Raw genomic sequence first — 24585 nt, forward strand, 5'->3', positions numbered from 1 at the left:
AAGATAGTAAGAAGTCTCACAACCCCTGTCCAACGCCGGCATCTCCACATCATGACTACCATGCCCCAAAGATGTGCAGGTTAGGTGGATTGGCCATGCTAAATTGCCCCTTAGTGTCGGGGGACTAGCAGGATAAATACATGGGTTTCGGGGATAGGGCCTGGGTGGGATTATTGTCGATGCAGGCTCGGTGGGACGAATGGTCGCCTCCTGAACTGTAGGGATTCGATGATTCTATGAACAGTATGCTTTGTCTGTATAATGCGCAAGAAACGATACCTTTCACTGTAGACCAATACATGTGACAATAAATCAAATCAGATTGTTCAGGTGTCTCTGTTTTGGCCATATTCTATATTCAGAGACAATCCTCTTGTCTAAGTGGCACTCGTCTAAAAACTGAATAAATCATACATTACAGAGGGAGTCCATTCAGCCTGTTATGTTTATGCTGGATTTTTAAAAGAGCAGCCCAGTTTCTCCCCGCCCCTCTCCCAAACCTGTAAGTTACACCTATCCCAGTTCATGGCTGCCAGTCTTTTGAGAGTTCCAATTGAATCCTCTTCCACAAGCTACTCAAGAAGGTATTCAGATCTTCACAATCCTCAGTACCAAGAAATTTCTTCTCCACTCCCCTCTTTTGTAGGTAATTTTAAGTCTAATTATTCACCTCTGTGCCAGAGGAAACAATTTTTCCCTGCTTTACTCCTTGAAAATATGTCAATGGTTGAGAATTTATTTATTTATTTTTATTAGTGTCACAAGTTGCTCTGAGAATCCCCTAGTCACCACACTCCGGCCCCTGTTTGGGTACACTGAGGGAGAATTTAGCATGGCGAATGCACCTAACCCGCACATCTTTGGACTGTGGGAGGAAACCGGAGCACCCGGAGGAAACCCACGCAGACACGGGGGAGAATGTGCTGACTCTGCATAGGCAGTGACCCAAGCCAGGAATCGAACTGGGGTCCCTGGCGCTGAGAGGCAGCAGTGCTAACCACTGTGCCACCATGCCGCCCATACCTCTTTCATTGCTTGCTTTTTAAAGTTTTGCAAAAGTTGGAGAAACTTGGTTCGTTCTCACTGGAACGACGGAGGTTGTGGGGCGACCTGATAGAAGTCTACAAGATTATGAGAGGCATGGACAGAGTGGATAGTCAGAAGCTTTTTCCAGGGTGGAAGAGTCAATTACTAGGGGGGCACAGGTTTAAGGTGCGAGGGGCAAGATTTTAAGGAGGTGTACGAGGCAGATTTTTTACACAGAGGGTGGTGGGTGCCTGGAACTCGCTGCCGGGGGAGGTAGTGGAAGTGGATACGGTTGTGACTTTTAAGGGGCGTCTGGACAAATACATGAATAGGAGGGAATAGAGGGTCCCCGGAAGGGTAGGGGACCTTAGTTCAGTCGGGCAGCATGGTCGGTGCAGGCTTGGAGGACCGAAGAGCCTGTTCCTGTGCTGTAATTTTCTTTGTTCTTTGTTCTTGTTTGTTCATAATGGTACGAAAAGTTCTCTGATTTTCAGTTTGTGATCCTCGTGTGAGTTACCTGTTTGAGATATCTTCTTTGAAATAGGGATTCAACTAGGGTGAAGATTTTGGTCAGATTTGTCGGAGGGCGTGCCGTTTCCGTCACTGCATCTTTTCCTAACCTCTCCCTGCCTTTCTCTGCAGGTGTCCTCCTTGGCAGCGGTCACAACACTCAGCCCCCCGTCCTGCCGCAGCCCCAGCAGCAGCTCAAAGCTCAGTTGCAGCAGCCACAACTGGTGCTGCAGCAGAAGCAGCCCCCAGCAACGGTGCAACAGAAGCAGGCGCAACCCCTGCCGCAAGCAGCTGTGCAGCCTCCGCCTGCCCCGCAGCAAGCACCCGTGCAACCACAGCTCTTTGTGCAGCAACCGCAACTCCTGCAGCAGCAGCAACAGATGATGGCTCAGCAGGTGAGTGCTCCAGAGGTGGTGTCCAGAATACACACTGGAAATTAACCTCGTGTTCATGGTAGAGCGATGAACTGTTGTGTGAGAGCAATTGTATTTTTAGTTCCCCAGTCTTTCCCTCGCTTCTATCATTGGCCGAAACTGGTCCAAAAGGGCAGTTCTTTCCTTTGGTTGTTGTTCCTTTCTGTTGCCTGAGTAGGAAATCGCCGCAAATTGCCACAGGATGGAGTGGACGTGGCGAAAATGTTTCCATTAGTAGGAGAGACTGGGAACCGCGGGTACAGCCTTGGAGTAAAGGGCTTTAGAACCCTTTAGAACCGAGGTGAGGATGAATTTCCTCAGCCAGAGGGTGGTGAATCTAAGGAACTCATTGCCACAGAGGCCTGTGGAGGCCGGGTCATTGAGTGCATTTAAGACAGAGATAGATAGGTTCTTGATTAGTCAGGGGATTAAGGATTACAGGGAAAAGGCAGGAGAATGGGGATGAGAAACTTATCAGCCATGATTGAGTGGCAGAGCAGACTCCACGGGCCGAATGGCATCTTATGGCCTAAATTGTGCTGGAAACCAACCTGGCCCCATCAACTCTCCGTGTTGTAAATGAAGAGAGGCCCAGTAGTTTGGGCTTGTATTCCTTGGCATTTAGAAGAGTGAGGGGTGATCTAACTGAAGCAAGGGCTTCACAGTAAGATGCTGAGAAAGTGTTTCCTCTTGGCTGGGGAATCTGAATCACAGTCTGACTTGGGACTTGGCCAGTTTGGACTGAGAGGACTCAAAGAGTTTGTAAATTATTAGTGGAATTCTCTTCCCCGGAGGGCTGTGGATGCTCAGCCATCGAGTACATTTAAGGATAGATATTGAGTGTCATAGAGTCACAGAGGTTTACAGCATGGAAACAGGCCCTTCGGCCCAACTTGTCCATGTCACCCTTATTTTTTTTTTAAAACCCCTAAGCTAATCCCAATTGCCCGCATTTGGCCCATATCCCTCTATACCCATCGTACCCATGTAACTATCTAAATGCTTTTTAAAAGATAAAATTGTACCCGCCTTTACTACTACCTCTGGCAGCTTGTTCCAGACACTCAACACCCTCTGTGAAAAAATTGCCCCTCTGGACACTTTTGTATCTCTCCCCTCACACCTTAAACCTACGCCCTCTAGTTTTAGACTCCCCTACCTTTGGAAAAGATATTGACTATCTACCTTGTCTATGCCCCTCATTATTTTACAGACCTCTATCAGGTCACCCCTCAGCCTCCTACGCTCCAGAGAAAAAAGTCCCAGTCTATTCAGCCTCTCCTTATAACTCAATCCATCAAGTCATGGTAGCATCCTAGTAAATCTTTTCTGCGCTCTTTCTAGTTTAATAATATCCTTTCTATAATAGGGTGACGAGAATTGCACACAGTATTCCAAGTGTGGCCTTACCAATGCCTTGTACAACTTCAACAAGACGTCCCAACTCCTGTATTCAATGTTCTGACCGATGAAACCAAGCATGCCGAATGCCTTCTTCACCACTCTGTCCACCTGTGACTCCACTTTCAAGGAGCTATGAACATGTACCCCAAGATCTCTGTTCTGTAACTCTCCCCAACGCCCGACCATTAACTGAGTGAGTCCTGTCCTGGTTCAATCTGCCAAAATGCATTACCTCGCATTTGTCTAAATTAAACTCCATCTGCCATTCGTCAGCCCACTGGCCCAATTGATCAAGATCTCGCTGCAATTGGAGATAACCTTCTTCACTGTCCACCATGCCACCAATCTTGGTGTCATCTGCAAACTTACTAACCATGCCCCCTATATTTTCACCCAAATCATTAATATAAATGACAAATAATAGTGGACCCAGCACTGATCCCTGAGGCACACCGCTGGTCAGAGGCCTCCAGTTTGAAAAACAACTCTCTACAACCACCCTCTGGCTTCCGTCAAGAAGCCAATTTTGTATCCATTTAGATACCTCACCCTGGATCCCATGAGATTTAACTTTATGCAACAACCTACAATGCGGTACCTTGTTAAAGGCCTTGCTAAAGTCATAAACATCAACTGCACTGCCCTCATCTACCTTCTTGGTTATCCCTTCAAAAAACTCAATCAAATTTGTGAGACATGATTTTCCACTCACAAAGCTATGCTGACTGTCCCTAATCAGTCCTTGCATCTCTAAATGCCTGTAGATCCTGTCTCTCAAAATACCTTCCAACAATTTACCCACCACAGATGTGAGGCTAACTGGCCTGTAGTTCCCAGGCTTTTCCCTGCAGCCCTTTTTAAACAAAGGCACAACATTTGCCACTCTCCAATCTTCAGGCACCTCACCCATGACTATCGATGATTCAAATATCTCGGCTAGGGGACCCGCAATTTCCTCCCTAGCCTCCCACAAGGTCCTGGGATATACCTAATCAGGTCCCGGGGATTTATCTACCTTGATGCGCTTTAAGACTTCCAGCACCTCCTTCTCTGTAATATGTACACTCCTCAAGAGATCAATATTTAATTCCCCAAGTTCCCTAACATCCATGCTTTTCTCAACAGTAAATACTGATGAGAAATATTCATTATGATCTCATCCATCTCTTGTGGATCCACACATAGATTACCTTGTTGATCCTTAAGAGGCCCTACTCTCTCCCTTGTTACTCTTTTGCCTTTTATGTATTTGTAGAATTTGTATAGTGATAAGGGATACGGGGAGAATCTGGGAAGCCAGAATTGGATGGAAGATCAGTCATGGTCAAATTGAATAGCTGTTAACGCCAGGTGCAGAGGTTTCAAATGGCTCCTCACTTTCCCTACTCCCAACAGGGTTTTGAATTTCAAAGAGTGTACTTGCTAATTCTGTAGGTATTAAACTGTTTACACACTGCTCATAAACAAAAAACAGTTGGACAGGTTTTCTTGAGTTTAATAAAGCAAGAGGTTAGTTTTATTGTACTTGGGCCAACCTGGTAAAATAATGAAGTATGCACCAACGTTCGCTTGGATAAGAGAGGCAGTGGCTTCGTGGTATTGTCACTGGACTAGTAATCCAGAGCAATGCACTGGGGACCTGCCTTTCATGAACCCATGCTGCACGTTGCCAATGGAACAATTTATATCCAGATGTCTCACTATTTCTTCCTTGATGATTGATTCAAGCATTTTCCCTACTGCAGAAGTTAAGCTAACCGGCCTATAGTTACCCACCTTTTGTCCACCTCCTTTTTAAAACAGTGGCGTCAGATTTGCTGTTTTCCAATCTGTGGGAACCACCCCGGGGTCCAGCGAATTTTGGTAAATTACCACCAGTGCATTTGCTATTTCCCCCGCCATCTCTTTTAGTACCCTGGGATGCATTCCATCAGGACCAGGAGACTTGTCTACCTTTAGCCCCATTGACTTGCCCAACACTACCTCTTTCGTGATAATAGTTTTTAGGTCCTCACCTGCCATAGCCTTCTGCCTAGCCTAATGTCTGTCCCACACCTGTGCTGAGGTCAGAGTCGTTTTCCAAGGCAAACCTTTCAAACTATTGCACTGATGGCTAGTCTTGCCTTAACTTTTAACCGTGGGCAGAATGTCTGACTTGACCTGAGCTGCTCCAGCATCCCTGGGGGTGTTGTCAAGTGAATTCTACAGCTTGTATTAAGAGTGTTGTCCTCAGTTGGCCTTTCACCAGCCAAGGAGGTTCACACATGGCACCGAGTCCCAGCTGGAGACAGTTGTGTGTTTTGAGACTTCATTAGTTGAAGTTGAGATTTGAGTTAAAATCGATGATGGTGCTCTTGGCAGTGTCCTCTTCTTGGTATGAAGACAAAGTGAACAAAGATAGCCTGCACAGGAGCGTAAAACTTTCCTGCAGGCTCAAAATCATTTGAAATCTCAGAACTATATTTAACATTTAGAGGCGGGTCCAATTTTGTCTTTGAAAAAACATTTAGACAGTTACATGGGTAAGATGGGTATAGAGGGATATGAGGCAAACGCGGGCAATTGGGACTAGCTTAGTGGTTTAAAAAAAAAGGGCGGCATGGATAGTTTGGGCCGAAGGATCTGTTTCCATGCTGTAAACCTCTTTGACTATGACATGGAGCTTTACCTTTTCAGTGTAATTTTACACAGCGGATTTATCCCTCTTTCAGGAAGCCTGTGTTAAATAGGGATAAGCAATCTCAACGTTGACATCAACAAATGGAGAAAACCATCCTTTATGATTTATTTTCTTTGTTGTTTGCGTTCAGATTTATTCGTTCAGTCAGGTCTTTAATATTCCGATTTGATTCATGTTTGTTCTTTCGTGGAGTGTTCAGGTATCACTGTCAATTTGTCAACTCAATTTGAACGAGTGTTCAGTGCATACGCAGCTCCTGCAGGGCATTCATGCAGCAGTTCACTGACGGATTGGGACTGGTTTTTGCATCCATTCAGTTGCCTATGCAGCAAGAACGGTTTGCATCCATACTCCTGTCCCTCGGTCCTGTGTCCCTCTAGGTTACGGGGCGGGGGGCCATGGTGGCGTGGCGGCAGACATGAAAGTGGAGTTGAGACCACTACCAGATGAGCCATGAACTTATTGAGTGGCAGATCAAGCTTTGAAGGGCGGAGTGGCCTACTCCTGCTCCTAAGCCCTGCGTTCCTGTGTCCGACATGACATCTTGGTCCAGCTGATAGCAACCTTAGGCCTGAGGCGGGAGACCCTGAGTTTTGGGTGGCAGTCAGAGGCTGAGCAGATGATCCCAAGCAGGCACCACCGTGCAGTTGTGATGGAGTTAAGCTTTGGAGGAGAAGCAAAGTCAAGTCTGCCTGTTCAAGTTAACATGGAAGATTTCATACCACTTTTCCCTCTGTCCGAACAAGACCCTTACCCAGTCGTGCAGAGAAGGTATTACAGCTCCCTTGATGTACTTGTGGCACGAAATGGTTGCCATGTTTCTGCAGTGTGGGCTGACTATGTCGCCTCTGAGTCAGAGGTTATGGCTTCATTCAGGATTTGAGTACAAATATCTCGGCTGACCCCTCAATGCAGTACTGAGGGTGTGCAGCACAGTCTGGGATGCCGTTGGTCCGAAGAGACAGTAAACTGAAGCTCTGTCTGCCATCCCAGGTGGAAGTAAAACTCCTCACCGCGTTATTTCAATCTGGAACAGGGGGAGTTATCCCCGGTGTCCCGGCTAATATTTATCATTCAACTGATGTCCCCAGCTAAAGAACCATACAGCACAGGAACAGGCCCTTCGGCCCTCCAAGCCTGCGCCGCTCATGTGCCCAACTAGACCATTCTTTTGTATCCCTCTATTCCCAGTCTGTTCATGTGGCTATCTAGATAAGTCTTAAACGAACCCAGCGTGTCCGCCTCAATCACCTTACTTGGCAGTGCATTCCAGGCCCCCACCACCCTCTGTGTAAAATACGTCCCCCTGACATCTGTGTTGAACCTTGCCCCCCCTCACCTTGAACCCATGACCCCTTGTGTTCGTCACCTCTGACCCTGGGAAAAAGCTTCCCACTGTTCACCCTATCTATGCCCTTCATAATTTTATACACCTCTATTAGGTCGCCCCTCATCCTCCGTCTTTCCATGGAGAACAACCCCAGTTTACCCAATCTCTCCTCATAGCTCAGACCCTCCATACCAGGCACCATCCTGGTAAACCTTTTCTGTACTCTCTCCAAAGCCTCCACATCCTTCTGGTAGTGCGGCGACCAGAACTGGACGCAATATTCCAAATGTGGCCGAACCAACGTTCTATACAGCTGCAATATCATATGCCAACTTTTATATTCTATGCCCCCTTAATAGATAACCATAATATTCTATTACGGTTATCTAGTTGTAATCTCACAGCTGCTTGTGGGAGTTGGCTATGTGCAAACTGGATGACACATCTCCTACACTAACTACAATAGTGTCCAGACATCAAAATCATTCCATTGTGAAGCGTTTTGGGGCCGTACTGTGGGTGTGGTAGAAATGCTGGGTTTTATTACATACTGCATTCCAAATATGTTACTGCATGGTATGAAGCATTTCAAGGTGTATTATTCTAAGACACGCTGTAATTCCAGTCAATATGAACTTGATCTGTTTGCTGCGGAGGTGTGCTTATTTCTTTGCAACCCAGCTTCTCAGTGACATTGTGTGATATGATGTGATACATAATGCAGAGCCCTGTGTGCGTACTGGTCAGTCATGTTTTGGAGAGGGCAAAAATCCAGTCCTTGCCAAATGAGTTGTTCCACGTTCTTCCATTTTTAATCACTTTTTCTTTTGTGTTTCACCTCCTTGTTCTTCTCGGATATTTTTTATTTTGTCATTATTTTTGGGTCTCTTTTTTTTTATTTGCATGTGTCTGTGCCAGTACCACGTCATGCAGCAAGCAATGCAACAGGCTCAGATGATGCAGAGTTACTATCTCCAGCAACAGCAGCTTGCCACAGCCGCGCAGCAGATGCAGTACGTGAGCCAGCCGGCTGCCACTGCCCAGCCACAGCTGACCCCAGCACCCCCCCAGCACACACCATTGCCCCCACAGCAGCAACATACCGCAGCACCACAAGCAGCACCTCAGGAACAGGGAATGGTAAGAGTTCACAAATGAATCCTTTAACGTGTAGAGAACGTACGTTCTTTATTATTTACACAGAGGATCTTTGTTCTCAACAGAAAAGGGACTGAGTGAGAGATGATTCTACTTACTAAGCCTGCTGCAACTCCAAATCATATGCAATGGTGGACCAGTTTTAAATTTTGAATTAATATATCTTTATAAGTTTGTCCTTACTTCCATCTTTAAAATTTCCTAAAATGTATTATTTTCACCCCATCTCAGTTCCCAACTCCAGAACACCATTACATCCCACAGAATATGTAATGATACCCACTTATATCTAACCCTGTACCTCTCTAATCTTGTCCGTGGAGATCCAGAAAATCTTTGAAGGGACATCTGCAGCTTTGGAGGGGGAGAACAAAATACGTCTCTTCACCACCGTTGAGGTTTGTTTAAACTTAGCCTTCTATACTCGGGCTCTGTGGCTTAGTTGGTTAAAGCACATGTCTAGTAAACAGGAGATGGTGGTGCTTTTCAGTGTGCTTTTCTGGTTGGCGGATGGTAACTAGTGGCGTGCCGCAGGGATCGGTACTGGGGCCTCAACTATTTACCAGTTATATAGACGATCTGGAGGAGGGAACTGAGTGTAGGGTAACAAAGTTTGCAGACGTCACAAAGATAAGTAGAAAAGTGAATCGTGTGGAGGGCGTAGAAGGTCTGCAGAGAGATTTGGACAGGCTGAGTGAGTGGGCGAGGATCTGGCAGATGGAGTATAACATTAACAAATGCGAGGTTATTCACTTTGGAAGAAATAATAGCAAATTGGATTATTATCTAAATGGAAAGAAATTACTACATGCTGCTGTGCAGAGGGACCTGGGGGTCCTTGTGCATGAGATGCAAAAACCCAGTCTACAGGTGCAACAGGTGATCAACAAGGCAAATGGGATGTTGGCCTATATCGCAAGGGGGATAGAATATAAAAGCAGAGATGTCTTGCTGCATCTGTACAGGGCATTGGTGAGGCCACAGCTGGAATACTGTGTGCAGTATTGGTCCCCTTATTTGCGGAAGGATATATTGGCCTTGGAGGGAGTGCAGAAAAGGTTCACCAGGTTGATACCAGAGATGAGGGGTGTTGATTATGAGGAGAGACTGAGCAGATTGGGTTTGTATTCGTTGGAATTTAGAAGGCTGAGGGGGGATCTTATAGAGACCTATAAGATAATGAAGGGGCTGGATAGGGTAGAGATGGAGAGATTCTTTCCACTTAGAAAGAAAACTAGAACTAGAGGGCACAGCCTCAAAATAAAGGAGAGTCAGTTTAGGACAGAGTTGAGGAGGAACTTCTTCTCTCGGAGGGTGGTGAATCTCTGGAATTCTCTGCCCACTGAAGTGGTGGAGGCTACCTCGTTGAATATGTTTAAATCACGGATAGATGGATTCCTGATTGGTAAGGGAATATGGGGTTATGGGGATCAGGCGGGTAAGTGGAACTGATCCACTTCAGATCAGCCATGATCTTACTGAATGGCGGGGCAGGCTCGAGGGGCTAGATGGCCTACTCCTGCTCCTATTTCTTATGTTCTTATGTTCTTAGATCCTGAGTTCAAATCCGAGCAGAGTCATAACAGAGCATGTTGTTCTACGCAGTTGCACAACGCGAAACATCCCTTTCTTTGAGGGCGGCATGATAGCACAGTGGTTAGCCCTGCTGCCTCACAGTGCCAGGGTTCAATTCTGGCCAACGGTCACTGTCTGTGTGGAGTTTGCACATTAGAACGTAGAACATAGAAAGGCTACAGCATAAACAGGCCCTTCGGCCCACAAGTTGCGCCGAACATGTCCCTACCTACTAGGCTTACCTATAACCCTCTATCTTACTAACTTCCATGAACTTATCCAAAATTCTCTTAAAAGACCCTATCGAATCCGCCTCCACCACCACTGACGGCAGCCGATTCCACTCACCCACCACCCTCTGAGTGAAAAACTTAGCCCTAACATCTCCTCTGTACCTACTCCCCAGCACTCTAAACCTGTGACCTCTTGTGGCAACCATTTCAGCTCTGGGTAAAAGCCTCTGAGAATCCACTCTATCAATACCTCTCAACATCTTATACATTCTCCCCTTGTCTGCGTGGGTTTCTTCTGGGTGCTCCAGTTTCCTCCCACACTCCAAAGATGTGCGGGTTAAAAACATAGAAAAACTACAGCACAATACAGGGCCTTCAGCCCACAAAGTTGTGCCGAACATGTCCCTACCTTAGCGATTACTAGGCTTACCTATAACCCTCTATCTTACTAAGTTCCATGTACTTATCTAAAAGTCTCTTAAAAGACCCTATCGAATCCGCCTCCACCACCATTGTTGGCAGCCCATTCCATGCACCCACCACCCTCTGAGTGAAAAACTTACCCCTGACATCTCCTCTGTACCTACTCCCCAGCACCTTAAACCTGCGTCCTCCTGTGGCAACCATTTCAGCCCTGGGAAAAAGCCTCTGACTATCCACTCGATCAATACCTCTCAACATCTTATTCACCTCTATCAGGTCACCCCATATCCTTTGTCTCTCCAAGGAGAAAAGGCCGAGCTCACTCAACCTATCCTCATAAGGCATGCTCCCCAACCCAGGCAACATCCTTGTAAATCTTCTCTGCCCCCTTTCTATGGCTTCCACATCCTTCCTGGAATGAGGCGACCAGAACTGAGCACAGTACTCCAAGTGGTTAGGTTGATTGGCTATGCTAAATTAACCTTAGTGTCAGGGGGATTAGCAGGTTTAATATGAGGGGTTATGGGAATAGGGTCTGGGTGGGATTGTGGTCATTGCAGACTCGATGGGCCGAATGGCCGCCTCCTGCACTGTAGGGATTCTTTAATTTTATGATACTTGAGCCTTGCCCTTGCAGTCTGATTCAGTCTGCTTACATCTGAATAGTCCATCCTCCTCAGCAAAGTGAAGAACAACAGAACAAATCAAATCCAGCCAAGTGCTGCTCCATCAGCCTCCTCTCAATCAAGCAAAGTGATGGAAGATTTCATCGACAGTGCTGCCAAACAGCACTTAGACAGTAATAGCACTCTCAGCTTGGGTCCCCAGGACCGTTCAGCACCTGACTTTAAACCACCCCTTGGAGCAAAGTGCTGAATTCATCAGGGAAGGTGAGAGTGACTGCCCTTGACATCAAGGCAGCATTTAAACAAAGGTAGCGTCAAGAAGCTGTGTGAAAATTTGAAGTCAATGGGAATCTGGTTGGAGTCGTATCTGTCACAAAGAAAGATGGTTGTGGTGGTTGGAGGTCAGTCCCAGGACATCATTCCTCGGGGTAGTGTCTGAGGGCCAACCAACTTCAGCTGATTCATCAATGACATTCCTTCTACGATGAGGTCAGAAGTGAACAATGTTAAGCACCATTTGCAACTCCTCAGAGAGTGAAGCAGGCAGTGTCAATGGACACTGGGCAGCATTTAGGCCGGGGCAGATGCATGGCACAAATGTTACTTGTCAGAAAATGACATGTTCAGCAAGAGAGAATCTCACCATTTCCCCTTGATGTTCAGTGACATTATCATTGCTGAATCCCCCACCCATCAACATGCTGGGGGTTACAGTTGACCAGAACTAGACTGGACCAGCCATTTAAGTACTGCGGCTACTGGAGCTGTTCCAGGGGCTGGGAATTCTGCAGCGAGTAGCTCACCACCTGACTCCCCAAAGCATGTCTCTTCAAAACTTAAGCCGTGAGTGTGATGGAATCCTCTATACTTGCCTGGATGAATGCAGCTCCAACAGCACTCAAGTCCAGCACTACCCAAGACAAAGCAGCCCACTCAATTGGCATTTGATCCGCCACTTCCAACATCCACTCCCTCCACCGCCTACGTACAGTGGCAGCAGTGTGTACCATCTGCAAGATGTATCCCAGCAACTTACCAAAGCTCCTTTGACGGCACCTCCCAAAGCTGTGAGCTCAACCACCTAGAAGGACAAGGGCAGCAGACACATGGGAAACATCACCTGCGAGTTTCCCTCCAAACCACACATCATCCTGACTCAGAAATACATCGCTGTTCCTTCATCGTGGCTGGGTCAAAATCCTGGAACACCCTCCCTCACAGCACTGTGGGTGTCAGAACACCTGATGGACTGCAGCGGTTCAAGAAGGCAGCACTTCACCACCTTCTCAAGGACGATAGCGGATTGGCCAAAAACGCTGGCCTTGCCAGCAACATACGCATACCATGCAAGAATTAATCAAACAAAAAATAGCAACCAAAGAGAGGAAATTGATTTGGTGAAATGTTAAATAAGCTCGTAAAAGTCTTGAATGGGAGTTTGCACATATTTGATCTCTGTCCCCTAATTGTAGACTCCCCCATCAGCATTCACGTCCCCTAAGGATCTTCTTTGTTTCAATAAGATCGCCTCTTATCATTCGAAAATCCCGTAGGTGTCAGCTCAGACTGCTTACCCTTTCCTCATAAGGTAGCGCCTTCATCCCAGGAATCATTCAAGTGAACTTTCTCTGAACTGCTTCTAATGCATTTATATCCATCCTAAGTAAAGAGGCCAAAACTGTACGCAGTACTCCAGGTGCCCTGTGCAGCTGTCGTAGTATTTCCCAGCGTTTTATTCCATTCCCCCTCAGTGAGCATCAACATTTCATTTGCCTTCCTAATTGCTTGCAGTACCTGCGTTTTTGTTCTTCTTTCACTTGGCCATGCAGGGCACTCTGTGCTGTAGAATCCTGCAGTCTCTCCATTGAAAGAAATGACAGACCACTTTTCCATTCTTCCTGCCAAATTACATGCAAATTGGGAGCAGATGAAGGCCGCTCGGCCCCTTGAGCCTGCTCCACCATTTAATAAGTTCATGGCTGGTCTGATTGTAACTTCAACCCCACCATCCTGTCTACCCCCTCGCCACCCCACCCTCTCCCCCCACCCCCCGCAATAATCTTTCACCCCCTATCTAGTTCAGCCTTAAAAATATTAAAAGACTCCGTTTCCACTGCCTTTTGAGGAAGGGAATTTCAAAGATACACTACCCTTTGAACTAAGCTCATTCTCCCCTTTTATATTTAAGTGGCGACCCCTTATTTTTAGAACTATAGAATCCTACAATGAAGAAGGAGGCCATTCAGCCCATCGGGTCTGCACTGACCACAAGTCCATCCAGGCACTATTCCCATAACCCCCACGCATTTGCCCGGCTAATCCCCCTGACACTAAGGGGCAATTTAGCGTGGCCAATCCAGCTAACCCGCGCACCTTTGGACTGTGGGAGGAAACCGGAGCACCTGGAGGAAACCCACGCAGACACGGGGAGAATGTGCAAACTCCGAACAGACAGCGACCCAAGCCAGGAATCGAACCCGGGTCCCTGGCGCTGTGAGGCAGCAGTGCCCACCACTGTGCCACCGTGTTGTCCCAAATAGTGACCTCTCGTTCTGGATTCTTCCACAGGACGAATCATAAGGCAATCCTCCCATTCCAAGTAACAGCCTCGTAAACATTCCCTGAACTGTTTCTGATGCACTTGTATCCTTCCTTAAATAAGGAGTACTCCAGGCGTGCTCTCACCGACTGAAGTATAACCTCTCTACTTTTGTGTTCAATTCTCCTCACCATAAATAATAATATTCTTTAGCTTTCCTCATTACTTGCTGCACTTGCATACCAATGTTTTGCGATTCATGCACCCAGGTCCTTCTGTCTCTCAGAGCAAAGTGGACACGCTCACTTTTTCCCACAATGTATTCCACCTCTCACATTTTTGTCCACTCGCTTAAACTATGGAAATGGCTTTGTAGACCTGCTCCCCCCCCCCCACCGGTGTCCTCTGGCACCATGCGTTCCTGCCTGTTCTTGTGTCAGCAGCAAATTTCGCCACCCTATCCATTCAGTCGCTTGCTCCAAGTCATGGATGCAGATTTGTAAATAGTGGAGGAGCAGTGCAGATCCCTGTGGATTCCAGGCTGATATTTTACTCATTCAAAGATAAAGTAGGGTATGTAGAGACTAAGATTGAAGTTTATTTTTGGGAGGAGTTGAACGTTTGCAAGTTATAAGCACCAGTAACTTTGGATAAATAGGTGGTGATATCCCTGAAAGAATGTGTGGTTATGGAAAGCTTTAGAAGCATTGTGGTGCCTGAATGTGATTCTAATGACAAGTTTTTACCCAGACTTAATTTGGCGAGTGGATGCTAGTGACAGAATGCACTAACCTCTTTTCCTTTTTTCTCGATGTCTCTTGCAGAACCAGATTCAACAACAGCAGCAGCAACCACAAGTGGCACCGAACCAGTCTCCAAAAATGGTGCCAGTGTCACTGACCCCTCCATCATCCCCGAAGACTCAGCGTTCCGGCCACAGGAGGATCCTGAGTGACGTCACGTACAGCGCGGTCTTTGGAGTTCCCGTCAGTAAATCAACCCAGCTCCTGGCAGCTGCAGCTGCTGAGGCCGGTTTGAACAAATCCAAGTAGGTTCACTTCTGTTTCTTCAAGTCAGTCAATATTTGAATGCCCAGCGCAATGACAATAATAGAATCCCTACACTGCATGAAGGGGCCATTCAGCCCATCGGGTTTGCACCAACTCTCCGCAGAGCATCTTATCCAAGCCCAACACCCCTGCCCTATCTCATTTACACACACCCCACCCCCACACACATTTACCACGGCTAATCGCCCTAACCGACACACCCTGGGACAGTAAGGGCCAATTTAGCATTGCCAGTGCACCTAACCTGTATGTCCTTGAACTGTGGGAGGAAACCGGAGCACCCGGAGAAAACCCACGCCGACACGGGGAGAACGTGCAAACTCCACACAGACAGTCACCCAAGGCCGGAATCGAAACCGGGTTCCTGGCGCTGTGGGGCAGCAGTGCTAAACACTGCCACCCAACCACTCCCTGTCTCATTAAAAATTGAATTTCACAGTGTACAAAAAGGCCACTCAGCCCAGCAGCTCTGTTCTGGGTTTTGTATTCATTCGTGGGGCATGGGCGTCGCTGGCTGGCCAGCACTTATTGGCATCCCTAGTTGCCTGAGGGCAGTTAGGGTCAACCACATTGCTGTGGGGCTCTGGAGTCACATGTAGGCCAGACCAGGTAAGGACAGCAGATTTCCTTCCCTCAAGGACATTAGTGAACCAGATGGGTTTTTCCGATAATCGACAATGGTTTCCTGTCATCGACAGATTCTTAATTCTAGATCAGTTTTTGATCAATTGGGCCAGTGGGCTAACGAATGGCAGATGGAGTTTAATTCAGATAAATGCGAGGTGATGCATTTTGGTAGATTGAACCAGGGCAGGACTTACTCAGTTAATGGTAGGGTGTTGGGGAGAGTTACAGAACAAAGAGATTTAGGGGTACAGGTTCATAGCTCCTTGAAAGTGGAGTCACAGGTGGGCAGGGTGGTGAAGAAGGCATTCAGCATGCTTGGTTTCATTGGTCAGAACATCGAATACAGGAGTTGGGACGTCTTGTTGAAGTTGTACAAGACATTGGTAAGGCCACACTTGGAATACTGTGTACAGTTCTGGTCACCCTATTATAGAAAGGATATTGTTAAACTAGAAAGAGTGCAGAAAAGATTTACTGGGATGCTACCAGGACTTGATGGTTTGAGTTATAAGGAGACGCTGGATAGACTGGGACTTTTTTCTCTGGAGTGTAGGAGGCGGAGGGGCAATCTTACAGAGGTCTGTAAAATAATGAGGGGCACAGATCAGCGAGATAGTGAATAGCTTTTCCCAAAGTTTGAGGAGTCTAAAACTACAGGGCACAGGTTTAAGGTGAGAGGGGAGAGATACAAAAGTGTCCAGAGGGGCAATTTTTTCACACAGAGGGTGGTGAGTGTCTGGAACAAGCTGTCAGAGGTAGTAGTAGAGGCGGGTATAATTTTGTCTTTTAAAAAGCATTTAGATAGTTACATGGGTACGATGGGTATAGAGGGATATGGGCCAAATGCGGGCAATTGGGACTAGCTTAGGAGTTTAAAAAAATGGACGGCATGGACAAGTTGGGCCGAAGGGCCTGTTTTCATGCTGTAAACCTCAATGACTCTATATTTTTTATTGAATTCAAATTCCGCCATCTGCCGTGGCAGGATTTGAACCCAGGTCCCCAGAACATTAGCTGAGTTTCTACATTAATAGCCTCGTGATAATACCACTCGGCATTGCCTCCCCTAGTTTGGTGTCCGTCCGAACCATACTTCATCTCTCAGTGTCACCATATCGGTATCATATTCTATATCCTACTCCTTTCCCCATTCCCCATCTCGGGCTCCCCCTTCCATGATTCTGTACTATTCGGCCCAACTGCTCCAACTGATGGTAGGTTCCGAGTTTGGATATTTGGTGCAAAGTGACCATTCTCTTACATCTGAGCACTAGGTATTGGCAGACTGTTGGGCAGTCGAGTGTCCAACTCTCATAGAAACATCGAAGATAGGAGCAGGTGGAGGCCATTTGGCCCTTCGAGCCTGCTCCGCCATTCATTACGATCATGGCTGATCATCCAACCCAATAGCCAAATCCTGCTTTCTCCCCATAACCTTTGATCCCATTCACCCCAAGTGCTGTATCCAGCCGCCTCTTGAATACATTCTCTGTTTAACCCCGTGCCAAGAGTCAATAGGTAGCACTTAGGCTGAGAAAGCACAGTCTACGTTTTTACTTGTCTCGGCTCAATCACAAATACTGAGGCCATTGCTGATCCAACTGAGGGCAGTACATGCAATATAGGTCAAAAAGCCACACTGGAACTGCCTGGTTTGGTCCACACTGGGTGGTGTGATCCACTTGCCCACAAAGTCAATGGAGTCATCCTGACTGAGTTTGTGAATACGCTGGAGGGGCTTTTTTAATTTTTGTTGTTCATTCGTGGGACCTGGGCATGACTGGCTGGGCCAGCATTTATTGCCCATCCCTAGTTGCTCTTGAGAGCAATTGATACGACTCAGGGAGGGGCACTTCAGAGGGCAGCTGAGTGAGAGTCAACCACATTGCTGTGGCTCTGGATGTAGGCCAGACCAGGTAAGGATGGCAGATTTCCTTCCCTAAAGGACATTAGTGAACCAGATGGGTTTTCCAACAGTGATTTCATGGTCATCAGTAGATTCTTAATTCCAGACTTTTTTTTATTGAATTCAAATTCCACCGTCTGCCGTGGCGGGATTTGAACCCGGGTCCCCAGAACATTAGCTGAGTTTCTGGATTAATAGTCCAGTCATAATACCAGTAGGTCATCGCCTCTCCCTATTATCATAGAATCCATAGAATCCCTACATGCAGAAGGAGGCCATTTGGCCCATCGAGTCTACACCGACCACAATTACACCCAGGCCCTATTCCCGTAACCCCACATATTTACCCTGCTAATCCTACTGACGCTAGGGTCAATTTAGCACGGCCAATCAACCGAACCCGCACATCTTTGGATTGTGGGAGGAAACCGGAGCTCCCAGAGGAAGCCCACGCAGATATGTGGAGAACCTGCAAAGTTCACACAGACAGTGACCCAAGGGCCGGAATTTAACCCAGCCCCTGGCCCTGTGAGGCAGCAGTGCTAACCACTGTGCCACAGTGCCGCCACTTATTCCCACCAACTGATGTAAGACATTTAGCAGAGAGCCACAGGAGGTTTGCGGCGCAGAAGGAGGCTGCTTGGCCCACCGTGTCTGCACTGGATATTTAACTTTAAACCTGTTCCACTCAGGTCAGCTACAACCACTCCCTCGGGGTCTCCGCGGACCTCTCAGCAGAACGTCTACAATCCTCCTGATGTGTCTGCCTGGAATCCCTTCGCCGATGACAATTTCTCCAAACTCACTGCCGAAGAACTGCTCAACAAGGACTTCGAGAAGCTCAAAGACGGTAAGTCCGACAACCTCAGGTAGCCGCTGCGACGCGGTGAGCTTGGAATGAGTTTCGTTCTGGGGAAATGCCAATGAACGGTTTAAAAGGAGGGGATAGAGGGAAGGAGTTACACGAGAGAGGCCACGGGGAGGCTGGGCTTTGGTGGAAACAATCAGTCTTTGAATATTAGCACTTTGTCTACTTAACCAGGCATGAGTGAACCTGTTCCAAACGCAACAAATGAGTTGACATCTTTTCACAAAGCGGACAAAGAAATTTCACACGACCCAGTTCCGCACTCACAGAGGTACTTATTTAACACAACAGGCCAAGAGTGTACCTTTATCTTCAAGCAAGCAAAAGGGAAATGTATCAGAGCCCGTATCCATCAGAGCAAAAATTAGAGTGATTCTAGCAGGGACTGCAGTCTGACGTATACAAAACAATCGTTCATGCTTCAGTGGTATTTATCTGCATGCAGATATGCTGTAGTTTGCATCTGCTTCTGTCGTAGTTTGGGCGTTAGGGGTGTAGAGCAAAAACCAGCACAGACAGCAGATCCGCTTTGTATTGGAAATCCAAGTGGAATGAGCACCCCAGTTACTGGCGTGCACTGAGCACCGGTGTTTCTTTGCAGTGTAGATGGGCTTTGGGCATTCACATTCATCCAGTGTTGTTGCTGCTGCTCCAGAAATTCAGCAGCAACCAGAGGTTCTTGTGTCTCTGTTGTTGGCTTGTTAATTAAATCAGAGCGCTGCAGTGATTTTCAGGCTCTGGCACTCAGCGGGTTGGGCCTTTTTGTTAATTCGAGCCCCGCAGCACTTTTGTGCTGCAGGATTGAGCTTAATTTGGAGAAGAAGCGGACTGCTGAGCGGCCTGGCCTGCCAACTGGTTGGGAGCAGGACCCCCCCCTGTTGGGGATCGTGATGCACGCAGACTGTCCCTGCAGCACACACACGCTGTTTACCTTTCAGAGATGGGCTTGGGGGAGAAGTAGGTTCATTTGGTCAGGAAGTATTAATCGCACTGTCTGAGCATGGCTCCGAGAAAGCCTTTTATTTTTCGTTCTTCAGCAACTCGCACAAACACTTCTCAAGCCGTGGATGTTTCTGTGCTGGATGGCAATGGGCACTGGACAGGAAAGGTACTCTGAGAGATGGGTCACTGGTTTCCTTCTGCACTGTAGGGATTCATTGAGCCCGCACTGACGACAATCCTACCCAGGCCCTATGTTGGGTCCGTTCATTCGTTCGAATAGACGAGGGGACAGCACCTGATACTGATTTTTAAAAATGGTTTTCTTTTATTGAACAGAACTTAACACTAACGTGACAAAGGTGAAAAGAAAGTAAAAAGTGAACTTGGATACTGAGTTTGTTTCACAATCAGGGCATATATAGACACCAACTCAATTACAAGATAATGGTTGGCATGCGAGTCTTAACAGGTAATCAAGTCTTTACAGGTGCAGACATCGTGAGTGGAGAGAGGGTTAAGCACAGGTTAAAGAGGTGTGAATTGTCTCCAGACAGGACAGTTAGTGAGATTTTGCAAGCCCAGGCAAGTCGTGGGGGTTACAGATAGTGTGACATGAACCCAAGATCCCAGTTGAGGCCGTCCTCATGTGTGCGGAACTTGGCTATCAGTTTCTGCTCGGCAATTCTGCGTTGTGTGTCGTGAAGGCCATCTTGGAGAACGCTTACCCGAAGATCGGAGGCTGAATGCCCTTGACTGCTGAAGTGGTATTTGCTACCAAATAAACCTGTTGGACTTTAACCTGGTGTTGTGAGACTTCTTATTGAAGTGTTCCCCGACAGGAAGGGAACTTCACCTGTAAAGTCTTGATTACCTGTTCAGACTCGTATTCCAACCATTATCTTGTAATTGACTCTGTGTCTATATATGCCCTGTTTGTGAAACAAATCCTGCATTCATCTGATGAAGGAGCGGCGTTCCGAAAGCTCATGCTACCAAATAAACCCTGTTGGACTTTAACCTGGTGTTGTGAGACTACTTAATGTGCCGACCCCAGTTCAATGCCAGCAACTCCACATCGTATACTGAGTTTGAACGCACTGAGTCTTGAAACCTGAGTACAGTTCCAATATATATTTCATCCCTTGTCTCATTTTTGGAAATGTTTTCTGCAGGCTGTCACCGACTCAGAAAAACAATCCTTGCAGCTGCTGTTATGAAAACCCTGTTTGCCTGAATTGTTTACCCTTCAGGAATGCAGTCAATTATTAGCTAATCTTTAGTCTTCTGCGTTTTAAAATGTACTCAAGTTAGCAAAGTTAGTTGCATAGGCAGAAATATCTTAAAATGAAGTCTTTACATAGACTGAAGCAAACAGGGCAAAGTCAACATAGGATCTCTCACCCTACTGAGGGCGGCACGGTAGCACAGTGGTTAGCACTGCTGCTTCACAGCTCCAGGGACCTGGGTTCGATTCCCGGCTTGGGTCACTGTCTGTGTGGAGTTTGCACATTCTCCTCGTGTCTGTGTGGGTTTCCTCCGGGTGCTCCGGTTTCCTCCCACAGTCCAAAGATGTGCAGGTTAGGTTGATTGGCCATGCTAAAATTGCCCCTTAGTGTCCTGAGATGCGTAAATTAGAGGGATTAGTGGGTAAATGTGTAGGGATATGGGGGTAGGGCCTGGGTGGGATTGTGGTCGGTGCAAACTCGATGGGCCGAATGGCCTCTTTCTGTACTGTAGGGATTCTATGATTCTATCCCAGTAACTCCATGTGTTTACCCTGCTAATCACCCTGACATTAAAGGTCAACTTCGCATGGCCGTGCCAGCTAACCCACACATCTTTGGAGTGTGGAAAAAAACTGGAACACCTGGAACGGGGAGAAGGTGCAGACTCCACTCAGACAGTCACCCGAGGCTGGAATCGAACCTGGGTCCTGGTGCTGTGAGGCAGCAGTGCTAGCCACTGTGCCACGCTGAGTACAAAGATGTAGATGTTTGAATAGATGGAGAGGGGGGGTGGCCAGATGGAATTGCAAAGAGTAGCAGTTAATGGCTGATCCATGATGGTGAGGCAGAGGAAATACTCACAGGTCAGAAGTAGAAAACTGGTGAATGTGTGCTGCATTCCTGGGCTGGAGATGAGTCAGTGATGTAGCATTGAACTAGCCCATTCCTTTCTACGTTTTACTTTTTTTTGTCTCCTCCAATTTTCTATAAGTTCATCTGCTTTCCCTCTCATTTGTTCTGATCATTGTTTGAAACACTGTGTGAAACCGGGCGGCACGGTAGCACAGTGGTTAGCACTGCTGCCTCACAGCTCCAGGGTCCTGGGTTCGATTCCCGGCTCAGGTCACTGTCTGTGGAGTTTGCACATTCTCCTCGTGTCTGCGTGGGTTTCCTCCGGGTGCTCCGGTTTCCTCCCACAGTCCAAAGATGTGCGGGTTAGGTTGATTGGCCAGGTTAAAAATTGCCCCTTAGAGTCCTGAGATGCGTAGGTTGGAGGGATTAGCTGGTAAATATGTGGGGGTAGGGCCTGGGTGGGATTGTGGTCGGTGCAGACTCGATGGGCCGAATGGCCTCCTTCTGCACTGTAGGGTTTCTATGATTCTATGATTCTATGAACTCGATTCTATGCCACCAGGATTAGGAGCAGTTGTAGACCATGCAGTCCCTCGAACCATTTCACATCAGAATTGACCATCAGTCTAATCATTTCCCTCTTTAGTGTTTGAAAATCCATCTCTCTCCCTCTTGAACATACTCAGTGAACTGTGCATCCGCATCCCTGCACGTGTGGAGAATTCTGAAGATTCACAGTTCTCTTGGTGAAGAAATGTCTTCTCAGTTCAATCCTAAATTGCTGAATTTATGTCTGGAGACTGACTCCAAGCTCTGGATTCTCCAGCCAGATGAGACAGTCATTCAGCATCAACATCATAGACCTGTGACTTTTATTTTTGCTTGATATTATTTCATGACCTCAGTACGTCCTGAGACTCTATGCAATGCATGGATGGTGAAGTTGATTTGATTTGATTTATTGTTTTGGGATACAGTGAAAAGTATTGTTTCTTGCATGCTATACAAACAAAACATAGCGTAGATAAGGGAGAGGGGAAGGGGAGGGTGCTACAGTCATAGCTAGGGTGTAGAGAAAGATCAACTTAATGCAAAGGTAGGTGCATTCAAAAGTCTGATGGCAGCAGGGAAGAAGCTGTTCTTGAGTCGGTTTGGATGTGATCTCAGACTTTTGTATCTTTTTCCCGATGGAAAAGGGTGGAAGAGCGTATGTCCGGGGTGCATGGGGTCCTTGATTATGCTGGCTGCTTTCCCGAAGCAGCGAGAAGTGTGGACGGAGTCAGTGGATGGGAGGCTGGTTTGGATTGGGCTTCATTCACAACCCTTTTGTAGTTCCTTGCGGTCTTGGGCAGAGCAGGAGCCATACCAAGCTGTGATATAACCAGAAAGAATGCTTTCTATGGTCCATCTGTAAAAAATGGTGAGAGTTATAGCTGACATGCCAAATTTCCTTAGTCTCCTGAAAAAGGCGTTGGTGGGCTTTCTTAACTATAGTGTCGGCATGGGGGGGACCAGGTTGCTGAACACTGAGAACTTGAAGCTCTTGACCATTTGCACTTCATCCCCATTGATGTGGACGGATGCAGGCCCTCTATTCCACTTCCTGAAGTCGATGACTATCTCCTTCGCTTTACTGACATTGAGGGGGAGATTATTGTCACTGTCGTGATCTGGAGTAATCCCGAAGCTACACAAAGCACGGGACCACTCACAATCACAAGATATTCAACAAATACTCAGAATAAAGAGGATGCTGTTGGGGTGATGCTGTTGGGGGATCTCATTGAAACTTACAGAATACTGAGAGGCCTAGATAGAGTTGACATGGAGAGGATGTTTCCACTAGTGGTAGAGACTAGAACTCGAGGGCCCAACCTCAGAGTGAAGGGACGCTTCTTTAAAACTGAGATGAGGAGAAATTTCTTCAGCCAGAGGGTGGTGAACCTGTGGAACTCATTGCCACAGAGGGCTGTGGAGGCCAAAACATTGAGTGTCTTTAAGACAGAGATAGATAGATAGATTCTTGATCAATAAGGGGATCAAGGGTTACGGGGAGAAGGCAGGAGAATGGGAATGAGAATCAGATCAGCCATGATTGAATGGCAGAGCAGACTCAATGGGCCGAGTGACCTCATTCTGATCCTATATCTTATGGTCTTATGATCTAATGAGAATCTTTAGCCTGAAGTGTTTACTTTTTAAGGGGAGATTTATTACTTAAGGAAGCCTGCTTTTAAATGTTTCAAAATTGTATTTTAAAGCCGTTTAAACCATGGGTTAAACTAAGGCACACGAGTCATCGGTTGACAAGCAAGTCTTTATCGTTTTGGTGATGCAATCTTGCTTCTGATACAAAAGCTTAACGTGATTTCTGAACTTTGCAGGCAAGATTGAGAAGACCAACACATCGACCGAGAGTCTAATACCAGGACTTCCATCAGCTCAGGGGCAGTCGCAGACAGATGCTTTTGGAATTGATCCCTTTGCCAGCGGGGCAGGTTAGTGCACGAAACCAATCTCGTCGATGCCCCCTCATGACTGTAGCTTTCGAAATCCAGAGGTGTGCTGTCCTTCATGATACACTGGGTGAACTTCAGGCCTTGTCCGAAAGTGGGATTCAGATGAATGTTAGAGAAGAAAATGAGTTTTTGATAACCTGACCCAACAGAAGTGGAAAAGAAAATGAAATGTAGAGTCTCTTCGCAGTCCAGAACTTGAGTATTGCTGAAAAAATAGACATGTTGTCAAGCTTTTTGTCTTGAACTCACCCCGGGACTGTCACAATAATTGTCAGATTTGAAAGGCGACAACAATTTATACTGCTACAGATAATCATGGGCAAGGACCTATCCTCTGCAAGCAAAAGGAGCATGTCCAGTCATTGCGCCTTTCTTTTTTGAATTAAACAAAAGCTTGGGGGATCAATGGCTTCCTGGCTCATTCTCCATGGCAACACCGTGACCACTCGGAGCTGCCAGCACCCTTTTCTGATGCAGTGTAAATTGTTGTTCACCTGGAAATTTGGTTTTCTTGCCCCTGTCCTGATGAGTACTCGACAGGAAACTTTGACAGGATATATTTTCTTCCCAGCAATGAAGCTGAGGGCAAGTTCCCCCCTCCACCTGCGCAGTGCTTTTAGGAGCTCAAGGAAAACTCCAAGCTGAGGGCCGCACAAGT

General features: G+C 46.9%; 1 protein-coding gene across 18 annotated transcripts in view; it reads left to right on the forward strand.

Annotated features, from left to right (window-relative positions):
* The window catches only part of LOC144510160 (AP2-associated protein kinase 1-like), a 150455-nt gene that overhangs the window by 75417 nt on the left and 50453 nt on the right, over positions 1–24585 (forward strand). For 13 of the 18 annotated variants that reach the window (XM_078239554.1, XM_078239557.1, XM_078239555.1 and 10 more), the window contains exons 11-16: positions 1669–1931; positions 8282–8503; positions 8845–8919; positions 14742–14965; positions 18213–18370; positions 23793–23906. In XM_078239554.1, coding sequence (XP_078095680.1) covers positions 1669–1931; positions 8282–8503; positions 8845–8919; positions 14742–14965; positions 18213–18370; positions 23793–23906 — 1056 coding nt within the window. The remainder of the gene's footprint in view (positions 1–1668; positions 1932–8281; positions 8504–8844; positions 8920–14741; positions 14966–18212; positions 18371–23792; positions 23907–24585) is intronic. The other 5 variants (XM_078239556.1, XM_078239560.1, XM_078239562.1 and 2 more) reach the window with 3 other exon arrangements.

Source organism: Mustelus asterias, chromosome 22 (assembly GCF_964213995.1).
Source record: "Mustelus asterias chromosome 22, sMusAst1.hap1.1, whole genome shotgun sequence".
NCBI classification, from domain to species: domain Eukaryota; kingdom Metazoa; phylum Chordata; class Chondrichthyes; order Carcharhiniformes; family Triakidae; genus Mustelus; species Mustelus asterias.